Raw genomic sequence first — 16,768 nt, 5'->3', positions numbered from 1 at the left:
GGGGTCGGGACTCGAACCCAGGTGCGCTGCGTACAAGGCAATCAATTTACCAACTACGCTACGACCACCCCCAACGGAGGTCTTAGTGGAATGTACGTAATGTTTCAAAGATTTTCTTCCATTTAATTCCACTATGTTTTTATTGTTAGATGCACTTGCACTTCACTATTTAACAGATACCGGTATTTCGATTACTACTTGTAATCTTCTTCAGTGTTTGTATAGACTGATACAAACACTGAAGAAAATTACAAGTAGTAATCGAAATACCGGTATCTGTTAAATAGTGAAGTGCAAGTGCATCTAACTATAAAAACATAGTGGAATTAAATGGAAGAAAATCTTTGAAATCTAGGACAAGGTTCATTAATTGACCAGCTGCGCGGATGTTCCAGATCTTCCGGAAAGTTATTATGGGACCAATTTCCAGTTATAACTACGAATTTATGCCAATCCAACAGATATTTTCAAAAAAACATCAGAGTTCTAGAACTAAATTCATGAATTGGCCGATTATACAGATGTTCCGGATGATTTTCGAATAGAATTCAGGGTCAATAGTGGAGTGTTAATATCATTTTAGATGAGATTTTATATAAAGTTTCAACCTTATTACAAATTTTTGGGATCAGTTTCATTGATTGACCACATTGTCACTTGTTTAACGTTATGAGATATACTATTATTCCACCGTAATCGGCATCGCAATCGAAATCTGGAACATCCAAGATCAGTCATGTCCAGTGATGTACCAAATCGGATTTTTATAATTTTGGGGAAAAAACCCAAGGTTTGTTCCCGGTTAAAACGGTTTTGTCGCGGGAAGGTTGGGTTTTTTGCATTTTTTGATATTTTGGTAATTGAACATTAATGTATTGTTATCCAAATATTTTTATTTTATTTAGGAGCATTATTGTCATAAAGTTTTGCATGTATATGAATTTTGAATGGTTTTCCTCGATTGAATCATTGTTATAGCGGTGATCCAACATTTTTTTACAAATATTGTAATTAAATAAGTGATAAAACTTTTCAATGTTTGGGCTAAGTCGATTGCGTTTCTTACTGTGAATCCACCTAAACGAACTAAACATTTTTTCTACTGTTGCTGATGTAGTTGATGCCAAAAAAATTCGGATTGTGATTTGTGAGAGTTCTGATTACGATTCATACTAATGACGAATGTCAAGGTCACTCACATTATGCATATTACTCACTTTTCACCGAAAAGTTTTCTTAATTTTGTGTGAATACTTACCTCATTTCCCTAAAAGTATAGCAACCCCTAAAATGAGTAACTAGCAGAATAAAAGTAGTTTGGGCATCACACGATTATTCTAATTTTCACTTGTCAGAGTAACAATGACTATTGTTCCCAGTATTATATGAAACCAGTTGGAATATGGAATGGACCGAAATTAAAGTCGCAGGTACAGAAAATGCTTCGTAAAACCCGTATTAAATATATTAGAATGTGAAAATTGAATTTAAACTTCAAATTTCGAAATTGGACATTAGCTTTTCGATTATGTCCTACAGAATAAATACCGTAAAAAAGTATATCCGGTTCTTACAAAGGACTTTTATTTATCCAACTTTTAATCTTGAATGTAACGTTGTACGGAATTTCCTCTGAGCGAATTTCATGCTCAAGGATCTCTGTCCGATTTTTACGCTTGATGTTTATATTCGATTTTTACATGCTAAGATATCTGGAGTGGATTCTACAAAGTATGTTTTATCCTTGCGACTTTTGTTTTCGGTCTCTCAAATGTAAATGCAAGATTCTTTAACCCTCCGGAAGTCGCGCTTATAGCCCACTGAATGAGCAGCCGCTGGTGCCCTAAGACGATTTCGCTAGATTTTCAGAGCAGCGTGCACTCAGTGCACTAGCGCGACTGCCGAAAGGATAAACAGTATTAAATGAACATTATGCATTCGATAAAACGAACAAACCCATATTTCGTCCGGGTTAAAATGATTTGGGAAAAAACCCGGTTAAAACCCAAAAATAAAAAGCCGGGAAGATGGAATTTTTCCCATCGGTACATCACTGGTCGTGTCACGGACAAGTTTAGTATATATTCTTGTTTTTGTTTTTTTGTGTTTGTTATTAGTATTTTGTCAATAAACCTGTGATTTGTGATGTCTGTTCTGCATACATTTATGTATGCCAAACATGACCCCATTCGGCACCGATTCCCGCTGGCCAACCTGGCAAAAAACGGCAATATTTTTCAGAAACTGAAAATTTGAACTCTAACAAACAATTTGGGTACAAATTCATATAGATTTGACTGAAAATATGTCTTAAAGCTGAGTTTGAAATCGGAGTCAATATGACCCGCTAACACCTTATTCGTTACAAAAAGTTAACACCCAAAAAAGGTTAAACCAATGTAAGTGGTGGAGGTGGACGGTTGACGACGGTTTGCATTTTTAGATTTGGTGGAGGCGCACTATCGCTCAACTCATTCGGAGTCTTTACTCATGCTATCAGAGAAAGAAAGTCGATTTCGAATTTTTGGCTTAAAACCTCGATCCTTTGCACTAATGGTACACGGCACTTCGCACTCGCGTAGTGGATCGGGTGGAAACCAGTTGCTATACTAACCGGGTGGCTGAGGCTGAGCTTCGGGAATTATACAGGTGGCATGGACCGGGCGTTTGGGTTTTTAAACGTGGAGCTTGTGTTGAGAACAGTTATTGTCAGTTTATTGCGAAAGATTAACAAATAGATTTTTAAAGGTGAAGAAATAAATAAATATAAAATCAACTGAACTTTTTAGAATGCGTTGTCATCGGTACCCATTTCATTTGAAAAATTTCAGTTTAGTTCATTTTTCAAAGTTATACAGATGAGTAAAATCTAAATTGATTTCCACACTTCTGTTGGGGAGTTGAATTATCCAATGTGCTATTCGAACTTCGAATTTCCTTTGACCAAAAAAAACGTTTGAATAATCAACCAAGCACAAAACATCAATAGATGGATTATGGCGCATTCTGAAACAACTCGGCTCATTGATCCGAAACGTGCGAACATACACCAGCCTTCTCTGAAAACTCACCTGCAGATAGCCGCCATCGCAATGCGTCGCATTGAGTAACGTTCCAACTTTGAACTTTTTGAAATTCAACCTCAGCACCCAATCACGGGGTGCCCCTCGGAAGCTCCGGAACCGGTACCAGCAGGTAAGCGGCCTATTGCGGTTGAGGTTCGTCACCTCTGGCGATGCAACATCCTCGTAAATATCGACAGTTTTATTGCAGTGGTCCTTGCTCGTGTCGGTGCTACCGCCTGTGGAGTGAAGAGAAACAGGAAAGAAATGCCATCAATTAGTGAATTAGTTCCATCCGCAGTGTATCCGTCCCTTCCATGGTAGAAAGAGGCAGCCTGCCGATCGGTTGTTGAAACTTTGCGCAAAAGGAAAGTATTTCGCGTAAATCAAACTGGTGGGAATTGCTGGCAAACAATCGTGAAATAAATTCTCTCAAGGAAAGTTACGTAATTACCTGATTAAACGAAAACATTTTAGTTTCTCCTGAAGCCCGTTCTGAGGAAGAAAACAAAAACAAATCCAGCCCAACATTAACGCGTAATAAAAAATGAATAATCACAAAACTTCCAAATCTTCTCGAAAAAAATGTTGCCTTCCCAAAATAAATATTAGCTCTTCACACTAGATGAATTCCGTCGGGTAAAATTATGTGTCATAAGCTTTCTTTCACTCCAAAGCACTCATTTTGCTCGTCCATCGTCCACAAATGGGAACCGAGAAAATGTCCTAGATATCGTAATGGGAGCATATTTGATGGGCCGCTCCGTATCCCCGTAGCACAATAAAGGACCGAAATGTTCACCGTCTGTCTGCCTGCCTAGTGCCTGGTTGTCAATGGCGTGGTGTGCGACATAAAACCCCTAAGCGAAGAGGCGACGGGCAAACACTCACTCGGTTGTGTAGAACAAAGGCACTGCTGTTCATATTTGGAGCGTAAAATGTTCAAAAATAATATTTGAATTGCCGCCAACAGAAGCTAGCACCAAAATAAATAGTGACGTTGATTGGCTGTTTGGCTAACCCATATACAATTATCCTGCACCGGCATCAACGCCGCGTCGGTGGTGCAATCATTTTGGTGCCACAATCACCGATGAGTTCGGAATGCCGAGTTTGGAATAAAATCGAAGCGATATCAAATATGGTTGGCTGGAATGAGGATAACTGGGCCATCGAATTGTTAATGGTCAGTAAATTGATTGAATATGGACATTTTTATTCGGTTGGATGGATAAAACGGTAAAAAAGCGTAAATGTTATTATACATGCGTTGTGCTTCGTTTTTGTGCTTGGTAATTTTATAGAATAGGACAGTTGGGATATAGAACAAATCTAAAAGGTGCGATTTATAAATACAGTACCATCGTATTGACAGATAAAAACAAACGTTAGATTATATTTGAAACAGCAGATTGAACATTACTTCGAAGGACTGGGGTCTGGACTGAGAGCTGAGTGGACATCACCTAAGGAGCAGTCATGACGACAAGGGCCAATTTAATTCAAGGTCACTTTCTGGTTAGTTATAGCGTCTTGTAACAGGGCCATCTCAACACCGCTCGGGGCTCCTATAAATGGACATATCTCGCATATTTTTTTTAATTGATCCAATAAGCATACTGTCAAAATACATTTTGAGGTGAAATTTCGGACAAATCATTACTCGTCGATTATAGATCAAAGCAACAGACGAAAAATAAATCCTCTTTCAAAAAATGTCAAAATCCATGCTCGGTGGGTAGCGGATTGTCCGAAAAGTTCCCTCGAAGTGTATTTTGGTAGTATGCTTATTAACCCTTTTAAAAACACACGAGATATGTTAAATTATGAAGTATCACATCAGAGAGACAAATAAATTCAGCATATCACGTATTGGGGCATATTGTGACGGTAACTGGAAAGATTATAAAACATTGATATTGAAGTCAAATATGTGCATTTCGTTTCTCTTTACTGTATCCGCATAATACAATTCGCAGTTAACCGTATGCTGACGTAATATAATCTGACCTTCATAATTACATGGCGTTATTTGAGAATGAAGAGAGCCTAAGAAGATTAAAAAAAACGATGGAGAAAGGAGTATTTAAACTTAAGGGGGAAGGTAAGGGTTTCAGCTAGGGTTGTGGTACCGGTAATACCGGTACCGAAAATCCCGGGAATACGGACCCATTTTTGGTACCGTAATACCGGTACTGAACAAAAGCCCGTACCAGTATTTTCGGTACTATGCAATTTTTTATGACGAATATGTTAACTCTGCAGGGGGATCTGTTTCAAAATATCGGTCTGCAAGATAACGTTTAATTATATTAATTTGCCTTCTAGATAAATCGTTCAGATAACACCTTTATGTGGGAATGAGGTGGGGCCATCATCATAATAATTCTAGAAGTTATAGTTTTATTAGCGACATTCTCATTGGTTTCCATCAGTGGCGTAGCCAGAAATTTGGTTTGGAGGGGGTTTTGATGAGAATCGCAAATTTTTTGAAAAAATGCTAAAATTTAATATGAGTTTATATTACACCCTAAGGAGGAAAATTTGGTAAAAACCAAAATTTCTCGCTAGGGTGAAAATTTGTTGGTAAAAACCAGTCTTTGTACAGGAGGGCACAAATCCTTATTTCATACTGTGTTGCGTTTCGGCTTCGCCTCATCAGAAACCAACACTAACTTATTGTCGGAATAGATTAGCGCCGGCTTGACGCAAATCCCTTAAAACTAAAACACACTTTGTGTTTCAATCAAACGACTGATCAAACATGATGTCCCGTTCGAGCAGAAGCGAGAGATTTTGGTTTTTACCAAATTTCCCTCCTTAGGGTGAAATATAGCATAGTGCTTTCGCATAGGCCTGGTAAGCCAAGACAAGTTTCGGTTTCACTGTGTCTCATAGGCATAAACAGAACTTCTGCTCGAACGGGACATCACGTTTGATCAGTCGTTTGATTGAAACACAAAGTGTGTTTTAGTTTTAAGGGATTTGCGTCAAGCCGGCGCTAATCTATTCCGACAATAAGTTAGTGTTGGTTTCTGATGAGGCGAAGCCGAAACGCAACACAGTATAATATGAGTTTGATAAATTATTGAAAACTCAAAAACATAAGTAGTCTAACAGATGTCATTCCAGTCTACAAACAAGAAGGATCAACATGGAACAGTTTTCAAACCTCTATAGATTATTTTCTTGTATAATATGTCAATGAAGTCAAAAATTGTGATCTTTTAAAGTGGGATAAATGATCTAAAAAATTTTCAACGTTCAAGATCACCTAATATAATAATCCTTGACTTTGAAGGTTTGGCAACTTCGGGAAGTTATCAACATAAAACAGCGCCTGCTTTGATATAGAAATTTTAGTGATTAATTTTCATGGAGGTAATTATGGTGAATTAATTTTTCAAAAATATTAAGAGACATGGTGCCTGCAGCAAAGTTTTTGATAATGTCATTTCAAACAATTTTGTTGAAAGTATGAAGGCTACATGAATTCAACATATAGGGATTTAAATGGACTGGGCCTGCTATATTTCTCCTAAGTGAAGAAAAATTTAGGTTAAAACTATTTTTTTCTGCGCTACGGATAAAATTGTTTGAAACAATCATTGCGAGTTGAGAACACAAAACCTATAACTAAATTATGGATGGATGGAACTGAAACATGCGCTTCGACTTCATCTCATCAGAATCCGACACTAACTTGGTGGGCGGACTAAGCCAGCGCCGAATTGATTCTAGCTTCTGAAAATGGAATCACTCTTTGTGTTTTTGAGTCCTTTTAATCCCTGGGAATTATTTGTTTTAAATCCAGTTCCCTTATTTTTTTTTGTAAGCTTCAAAGGCACCTTGAACGCAATGTGAATTTATTATTTAATTACCGCAGAAGCGATTTATCAAATACAGTAATTTCAGAATAGCTTGTTGTAAAGGTTTTCTACTACTATATGTGGGATATTTATGTCTTTGACAAAGTTGTTTGAAATAGCACTTTCGAAAACTTTGCTGGAGACATTAAGTCTCGACTCAAATTTGCTTGAAGAGTAATTCTTCTCTATAATTACTTCTAGGAGGATTAACCGTCAAAATTATTCTATCAGCAGATGAACAGTTTCACGTTTTGAAATTCTTCAATGTTACTTAACATCGAAATTTGGCAGTTTCGAATGAATGTGATCGTGACCGTTAAAAATTTATCGAGCATTAATTTTACTTTTCTTCATTAGTCAACCTCACAACTTGCAGTACTAGTACGTAGCACACAAAATTTTAGTACGCCATTCATTGCATCCTGCTAAGAGGCTATTCATATAGTTGATAATACAACAAAAATCCAATGCTCATAAAACCGATCCTGACCTGCTAGAGACAAAATTACATCAGCTTTCAACTAGTTTCTGAAATGTTATTCTTGTTGTTAACTATATTGAATTGTTGTCTAAACTCTACACAATCTAAAAAATACATTTTCAGCAAATGTTGAAATGTATGCAAGTTTTAGGTAAACAAGCTTATGTTTTATATGCAATCAACCTATTCAAATTTAGATTCCCATTCGAAAAATTGTCTCTAATCCATATTTTGAAGCATCTTTCCAAAAATGAGCTCATAATAATTCAGACAGTTATTTTATTTTACATTGAAGTAATTTGACAACTATGGGAATTTGGCTAAGAGATAAGTTACAAGATCCCCTTCCCACAATTTTCCAAAAGTTCTCATGGCGCTTTAAACACAGTTCTTAATGTAGTGATCAGAGAATATTTTTCCAAAAATATTTTGTGGAATATTAAATTAAATTCGTCAGTATCAATTTTTTTTTCAATCCAATTAACTTTGGTTTGGGGGGGGGGGTTTAACCCCCAACCCCCCCCCCCCCCTGGCTACGCCACTGGTTTCCATTATTCACTGGGTGACGCGTAATAAGAATATGGTCTAAGTCATGTCTGTATTTGGTTTGCTCTTAAACCTTTATCTATAAAAGAACGAACAGCGATTTAGTAGCTAACAGTTTTTGACTTGGTGAACTGCTTCAAATGGGGCGATTTGTAATTATTGGTTATCGGAAAATCCAGCAAAACTCCGTAGTTTACAGGAAAGCAAGGAACCTTGATATACATTAGAGAATAGTAGGCAAACGACATAAAGGTCGAAACCAATTTTCAGAAAAGCAAGAGAGGAAATGCGATTAACCTGCTCGGATTTACTGCCATTCTCGCTTTGATTTACTGTTGTTAATAGGGTTTCATACATTTAGCATCAGTTCAAGTCGACGAAAATCGCACCACTTAGCAGTTATTGATTTCAAAGTGGCCTAGATTTCGAAATAAAAGAAGGTGCCCTATACGAAAAATATCTTCTGTGAAATGAGTTTTGCCATTCCAAAGCAATTAAAAACAATAAACATGTTTTTTGATCAGCACAAATCAATCATCTTAGAATAAGATCATCAGTTTGAGCATTCAATTTCAGTTTAAAGCTTCTTTCAAATTTTTTAAAGAAATATTCGAGTACCGGTACTTTACCGGAACTACCGGTACTGAGGGTTTCAGTACCGTAGTACCGGTTCTCACCAAAAAGAGTCGGTACTGCGAACCCTAGTTTCAGCGTGAAAATAAACACATTTTTGAGATTTTTTTAAAGAAATTCGGGTGAAGCGTAATGATCGAAACTTTTATGCATTATGATGAGCATTTCAATAACATTCTATAATTTTTTCATGCAAAAGTCTCGCGACTCAGTGACGAAGCTTTTTGTAGAACGTCTCTGGAAAAAAACACGATTTGCGGTGTTAACTGCTATTTAAAAACAGCGTAACCAATTTATTTCAAACTTTGCATGCTCATTCTATGTTTAAAATACCCAATCCCTACGTTGAGTTTTTGAGATAATTTTTTGATTAGAGGTTTTTTTTACACATAAAATGGCGGAATTTTTCGTGAAAATGAGCAAATTTCAAATGAGCATGAGCATTGAAAAATTATCGCAAAAACTCAACGTAGAGGTTAAGTATTTTTACATAGAATATGTAGGAGGACCCGGGGCTATTAAGACAGTGGGGGTAATTCGGACCCCCTCGATTTCACAGAAAATAGCAAGACTTTCCGACTATCGTACATATTCGTGAAACCGCCATTCTGAGCGCTGAAGTTGATTATTTGTTCTTTGTAGAAAGGAGATACAAGGTGTTTCGTTGTTTTGCCATTCTCAAAACAAAAATCATTATAATGGAAAAAAAACCGAAAAAAACACACAATGGAGGAATAAGTTAACCGTGGTCTGGCGATGGTTGTGTAGGACCAGTAAGCCAACCTCGGTTTGAGACCCCGAGTTTTCCCGAAGCGTTTACTGAACGCCCACAGTGCTGTGGTTACTTTATTAAGGGAGGAATAAGGGAGGACCACAGATTTTTTCACCTCAGAAAAATCTCAACGACCTCGGCTGGAATTGAACCCAGGCCAACTGGAATGAGTGGCAGTCACGCTTACCACTCAACCACCGGCGCCGTCATTCGTTAAACAAGCGGTCATTCGTGTTCAAAAAAACGAAACCTACTATAAAAACTGTTTTAATCCACCTAGTGGTGCAATTGTGCCTTTCTCAATCATGAACACGAGCATGTTTGCGTTGTTTATATTCATTAAAAAGCTTTCAAAAGTATATATTACATTTTATTATTATACATGACATGACAAATATACAAAAAAAGAAATCATTATTCGAGTTCTAAAATTTTGTAAAAGAAAAAGCCACGGTAATATTGAATTGAAAAATGGTCCGAAATCGGCAAAGTCCCAAAAAGTCGATTTTCATAAAAAAGAATTTTTTCGTGATAACATAAAATCTCGACGTTTCATGCATTTTAAAGATGTTTGGCATCAAAAATACGAATTCGATTTCTGAAATTTCATTTCAAATTTTGAGTTCCGGCTTATATTTCATATGTACCGGATGGTTTAGTCTATATTTCCGGACCCATATAAGTGATCCGTACGAAATCTTATAGACATCTGTGGGAATATTATAGCTATCATTTGGGACTAAGTTTGTGAAAATCGGCCCAACCATTTCCGGGAAACTGATGTGAGTTCGTCAATTTTTAAAGAGAGGCGCTTTTCCCGGGCACTTCCGGAACCGTCTATGGTGGTCAATGTAGTCAATGAAAGTTTGGTTGGCCGTCGGTGACCTAGAACAGCAAATTTAAGTTGTTGTTAGCGAAATTTTTACCTTTTTTGCTTTTATCGGAGTATCGGTTTGAATCGCAATTTGCTATGTGATCGCACGCCACAACCTGTAACTTCGGAACCGGAAGTCGGATCGGGATGAAATTAAATAGCCATTTACCGGATGGCAACACCTTTCATTTGAGACTAAGTTTGGTTGAATCGGTCTAGCCATCTCCGAGAAACCGATGTGACTGTTATTCTGAATTTGGATACTTCCGCCGGGGCTTCCAGAACCGATGATGGTGGCCAATGTGGCCAAATAGACTTTAAATGGCTGTTAGTGACCTAATACTACAAATCGAAGCAGTTGTGGTCATATTTTGGAAAAAAATTCACCTTCATAGAATTTATTAAAATCGACATTTTCTGCCCACCACCCTGTAATTCCGGAACCGGAAGTCGGATCCATCAGAAATTCAATAGCAGCCTATGGGAACGTTGTACCTTTCATTTGAGACTAAGTTTGTCAAAATCGGTTCAGCCATCTCTGAGAAGAATGAGTGACATTTTCGGTCACATACACACACAGACGCACATACACACACATACATACATACACACGCACAGACATTTGCCGAACTCGACGAACTGAATCGAATGGTATAAGTAACTCCGCCTTCCGGGCCTCCGTTAAAAAGTCGGTTTTCAGAGCAATTGCAATACCTTTCTATTGAGAAAGGCAAAAATTAACGAAACCTACTATATACAATGCACGAAAATACTTCGTTGCAGAAAACGACGCATGAGTTCGTGAATTGTATGATCAATTTCATTATATTTACTAATTTATATTATGTGTCTAGAGTGACCGAAATCAAAAATCTGTTTCAAATAGCTCGCAGTATTTTTTTTCTGATCTGGACGTTAGGAACTTTTTAACAGTACAGTGAAGACCCGATTATAACAGCACCCGATTTTATCTAGCCATGATTTTATCAGCTTTTGACCCGATTTAATCGGGCTCATATGAAAATTGATAGTGAAATATGTATTTTTTTATTTTGTTCTGTCAGACCCCCTTAAAGGAAATTTAAGCTAAATAATCAGGAAAGGTTATGAGGCTATATCCAGGGACTAAAGAAGAATATTTTAAGAGCTTCGCTTTCTTGAAAAGAAAGAAAAATATCTGTCCCGATTTTTTCAATGTCCCCGTTTTATCAGCCTAAAATTTACCAAGAAGACGATTAAAACGGATCTTCACTGTATTTCTAAACCCCCTTGGGAGAAGTTTGAACCACCAAAACCCTCCCCTTGCGCACGGGTCTGGAACAACCGATGAAAGTGAAGCTCAGGACAAGTTTAATATTATATAGTCGAAAGCAGCTTTGAAATTTCCAGCAAAACACGTTCTCCAGGTCCACCAGCATATAAAAGCACCTAAACAAATATGCTTTTTTCACGTAAACGAAACGGGAACAATTTTTTCTGTGTTCTCGTTATTCATGCAGTTGAGAATTTACAAGCCACTAAGCTGATTACAATCGATTCATTTCTATAATTTCTTCACATTTTTTCCTGCCTCGTAATAGCAGTCACATTATTTCTGTTTATCGCATTTCATGAGAAACGAAATGCCAAAGTACGGCACACCATCCACATTACTATGATTTACGATCCTTCTTAGTTTGCTTTCAGACTGTGTACATTCCATTCGAACATACTTTCACTCGTATGCTTTTGGCCAAAGTTGCTACTCCCATATACTGTCGGTTCTGATACCCATATGGTTTGGCGTGTTGTCCCCTGGCAGTGCAAACATTTATTTATGATCCTCGGATTATTTCCGGCTGTTTATTCACAGTCCCGCAGCTATTTGACAGACAGACACGCTTCGGCTGGATGTGATTGTCTGTTAGCAGATTGCATACATATTTTAGTTGTCGTTTCACTGTCAAATTGAAGATTTTGTATAATTAATCATTCCATTTTATGTGTGATGCCTGATCGGTCGAACAAAACACTGTGCGTCTCCACCAAACTATAATTATTTCGCAGCATATGTACCCTGAAATGTTCCAGAAATCGATGGCAATCGTTTCGAAACACAATAAGCACGTCGTAATCAGCCCAAACGAAAGCACCCCAATTTGAGAAACGAATACGACGTATGAAAATTGAAAATCTTTTCCAATTGCCATTCCATATCGACGGATGTGTCGGGCACAGATGCTCGCCCTTACATTATTTTCTCCAATAAGGAATCGAATTGATCGTTGACAGCTTCTCGAGACCCGTTTGTGTAAGTATGAATGGTGAGGATATTGGTAGGAGTGTTTGTGTGTTGGTAACCAGCGAGGTCTGCAACTCGATAAGTCATGCGGCAGAATATAAGCCAGTATACAGCTCGTCAATCTTGCCCCAAGCTAAACAACTTTTCATCGGCCAACTAAACCTTATGTGCCGAACTGTGAGAATGCGAAGTTTAGTAGAACGGTGACGCAGCCAGTTAGACGCTGGAAATGTTTTGAGACAAAAACGGCTGAAAGTTGCTAAATATTCGTTCACACTTTTTGGACTGAGTATACCAACTGGGAAAACGTAATTGAGCTCCCCCTCTCCGTCATCGCTACTGAAGCAGCGTGGCTGATGAAAGAAAACGGCAACTTGAATCCAATTCGAGCCACGTAGGCGCTCCGTCATACTCAAGTGGAAATCAATACTTGAGCAGTAACTGTGGAACACTAAGTATGTATGAATATAAACATGTATGGGAGGAAAAGTTGCTGATTGCTGGGAGCCACTTCTGCTGGTTGGAATATTTATGCTGAAGAACGGCTTCACGCAGTTTACGCTTTTGCTGTCTGCGGTGGCGTGGTAGGAAGATCTTGCAAACATTTACCGAGCACTTCACATTTAGAATATACACAGTTGCGTTATATAGTGTTTGTTTTTTCTAGCGAAAAAATGTTGAAGTTTGCACAAAGTGAAGCATTGTTTTGTATAGGAAAAATGCAAATTTATAGGGTGATTTTGTTGGTCTTCATCTATTGAAAAAACCTTCTTTTATCAATCGTACGCTTAAAAGCTCTACATAAATGATGTGGCATTTGGTGTAGTTCGGAATATTCCGAACTGTGACAGGATGGTGAATGGGGGCGGTAGTGGCACGAAATAGCTGTGAGGTTTAGTAACGAGCGCAAAAATCATTCTATTCAAGAAAATAATTTAATGTGTTCTATATCGTGATTTCATAATACGATGAAAGTAAACTATAGCAATGCCACTATGTATTTGAGAGTGAGGTGAGAAAGGTGATTTCGGAGCACACCTTCCGTGGCCCTGAATGCTCTTCTAAATCTCCTACCGCTTCATCAGTTCGTGGAATTGCAGTCAGAAAAAAGTGCCTTACAATTAACTCGATCTACAAAAATTGTAGAAGGAGATATGACAGGACATCTAACGATCCTCAAAAAATTCAGTATAAATCCTATTTCACATTCAATAATAGACTGGATGCAGACGATGGCAAACCAAGAAATTCCCTATAATGTGACTGTAACAAGCAGACATGTGTGGGAAACAGGTGGGCCAAATCTGCGTTCAGGCTCTATTGTTTTCTTTACAGGTGGTTCAAAAATGAATAGCAGCACAGGAGCCGGGGTGTTTGGACCCGGGATAAGAACAACTATCCCGATGGGACACTACCCAACTGTATTTCAGGCAGAGATTCAAGCAATTCTTGAGTGTGCGTATATCTATCTCAAGAGGAAATATAGATTTGCAACGATCTGTATATTTTCAGACAGCTTAGCAGCTCTTAATGCTTTGAAAGCCTCAACTTGTCAGTCGAAGTTAGTATGGGAATGCATTACCTTACTTAAGCAACTGTCAGGGAATAATGAAGTAAACTTGCTTTGGGTGCCCGGTCACAGTGGAATTCAAGGAAACGAAACAGCTGATAGTTTGGCAAGACAAGGTTCCGAGACCGAGTTTATAGGCCCAGAACCTTTCTGCGGCGTCTCAACCTGTACTTTAAGTAAGGAACTTAGGAAATGGGAAATGTCTATGGTAGAATCGAACTGGAACGCCACAGATACTGCAAAGCATGCAAGGAAATTTATAAAGCCGAGTGCCAAATCCGCTCAAACTTTACTTAATCTAAGTAAGAGGAACCTTAGAATAATAACTGGTTTGTGTACCAGTCACTGCCCTAGTAGATATCATCTACAAAAAATGGGAAAAATTCAAAATCCGAGTTGTCGTTTCCGTCAATTTAAGAATGAGACAGCGGAGCATCTACTTTGTGATTGCAGTGCTCATGTTAGTTACAGATATTCAATTCTTGGAAAAGGGTTCCTACAGCCCTCTGAGATTTGGAAATCAAATCCTAGTAAGGTAATCAGATTCATTAAACGAGTTGATCCTAACTGGGATAATATGCAAAATCAGACAAGGCCCTTCGTATCTCAATTATGAAGGAAAAGCATAACATCAAATTGAGTCATACCACAATATTCCTGTAAATGGTCGCAGTGGAAATCAAGGCTCTACAGCTTAAAAAAGGTGAATTTTCTAGGCTAGGTAGTTGAATTCAAGCAAGTGCAGTAGCACAGAAAAAAAAACTTAACAAAAACAAAGTTGTGTACAAGACACGACAATACTGCCTATGATTGCATATTTGTCCCTTTTTTATGGAATTCAATAACTTTATGGGACCGATTTGCGATCAGTCGCCGTGCGTGCTCCATTCACCGTGCAGTTTGAAAACCACGAAATCGACGGAACTAGTTCACTGAAACCACAAATACTCTCATTTCATCGTTTTATTAAAACATTCTAAATAAAGTTCAATCAAAATTTTAAATATACGGTAAATGGTTCCCTTCGTGCACAGTTAATGGTGACATACAACTATGACTATTACATGTTCCAAACAAACAACTCCTTATTCTCTTTTTGTTGCTAATAGTTGTATATTATTACTAAATTGTGACGTATTATGAAGATATTTTCACGCTGACGATGAGAGCGGTCATTATCCTGATAAAAAACGGGGATTGAAGTCACGCCAAATCCGTTTAAACGCACGGTGACTGGTAACTTGACGGTATAGTGATAAAAGAAAATTTAGAACTTCCATTGAACTTGCACAATTTGATTAAATTTATGATCCAAGATTTCAAAACAAAATATATTGCGAATTCTCAATTTATTAATAATTTCTCGTACACATTTTCGAATTAGCGTGTGTTTTGTTTATAATTCTATGATGTGTAATTAAATGCATGTATTGCTATTGTAACACTAGTGTGTGTGGTGCCTCGCACCAAAGATGGGATAAATAAATAAATCCAAAATAATATTCACAGCTTGAAGCTGTCGTTTTGTCTTATTAGACACATCTCACGATGCCACCCACTTTACGGTTTGGTATGGTTAAGCTGTTGTCAAAGAGTGTTCATCAATGTTGTCTGTTGTATTTTTAATGTCACACCACTAGTGTTTGAATATTCGTCTGTAATATGGTTTTTTTTCATTTCACATAGTATATTAAACGCATCAGTAGAGCTACTTCGACATCTCCAATATCTTTAATTTGAAAAAAAAATGTACTTTTGCAATCCGCTAGCAGCTTGCAATCCCAAGTTTCATCTGCAAACTATGGTAGATCTGACTAGGCAACCTATAGATTTATGCAAGTTGCATGGGTTTGTATGTATTATTGTCCTAAAAGGAATCAAACTGAAAAATGTTTTTTTTTCAATAGTTTCGGGCATAGAAATAGAAAAACGATTGAGATATTAACTCACAGTACTAACCTACATCATAAAATGCCGCAACGCACACACCCCTAAAGATCCCTATGAATTCTAGGAACGTCTCCAAACCTACATTAATTTCGTTTGCTTTGATTGAATCGAAATTAGTTTTAATTTGATCGCTCCGACTATTTTTTGGCTTTCGACGCGTTTTATGTGTGCTTCAATTGTTGTGTTCTCACCAATCGTTCCGCAAACTGTATGTTGTTGGTCGGGAAGTGACGAATTAACTTTTTAAAGTGTTTATATGTTTAGCTGGTCTGCTGTGGCTTTTGCTAGACTGTTTTCATATCGACCAGAAGTGCTTGAGTTTTAACTATCACGCCAACAAGAAACTGTTGTCGCATGGAAAAATTGTCTTTTCTGCTCACCGCATCGCGAAGAGCTCAATGGAAGGAGAGAGTTTCCATTTTACCAATAGTATACAGAGAACTTCATCCAGTCCTCCTCCACAGCAGAAAGAACGAGAAACAGACAGAAAAACACACCATCGATAACCAAACAAAGCTCTCCGTGTAGTGTGTATACGATCTTTTCAGTGGGTTCGTCCATCTCTCTTTTGCAATAGCTTGGTTCTTCTCACACTCTCGTTCGCTACTACATCGCTCGTAGAGAATTGCTGAGCGGCGGGCGCGGTAGTGTATTCGTTCGCCCCGTTTGTCTTCTCTCCTGACGATGCTTCTGCGGGGAAGAAAACCTTCGAGAAAGGCTTTTTCGAGTC

The 16,768-nt window shown here is 37.8% G+C and overlaps 1 protein-coding gene across 4 annotated transcripts in view; it reads right to left on the bottom strand.

The window, feature by feature from the left end:
* Nucleotides 1–16,768, bottom strand: part of LOC131693574 (uncharacterized) — a 191,185-nt gene that overhangs the window by 74,411 nt on the left and 100,006 nt on the right. For all 4 annotated transcript variants that reach the window (XM_058981497.1, XM_058981498.1, XM_058981499.1 and 1 more), the window contains one exon: nt 3,072–3,301. In XM_058981497.1, coding sequence (XP_058837480.1) covers nt 3,072–3,301 — 230 coding nt within the window. The remainder of the gene's footprint in view (nt 1–3,071; nt 3,302–16,768) is intronic.

The sequence above is a fragment of the Topomyia yanbarensis genome, chromosome 3 (genome assembly GCF_030247195.1).
Source record: "Topomyia yanbarensis strain Yona2022 chromosome 3, ASM3024719v1, whole genome shotgun sequence".
Taxonomy (NCBI): Eukaryota; Metazoa; Arthropoda; class Insecta; order Diptera; family Culicidae; genus Topomyia; species Topomyia yanbarensis.
This window is presented reverse-complemented; position numbering and strand designations above follow the sequence as displayed.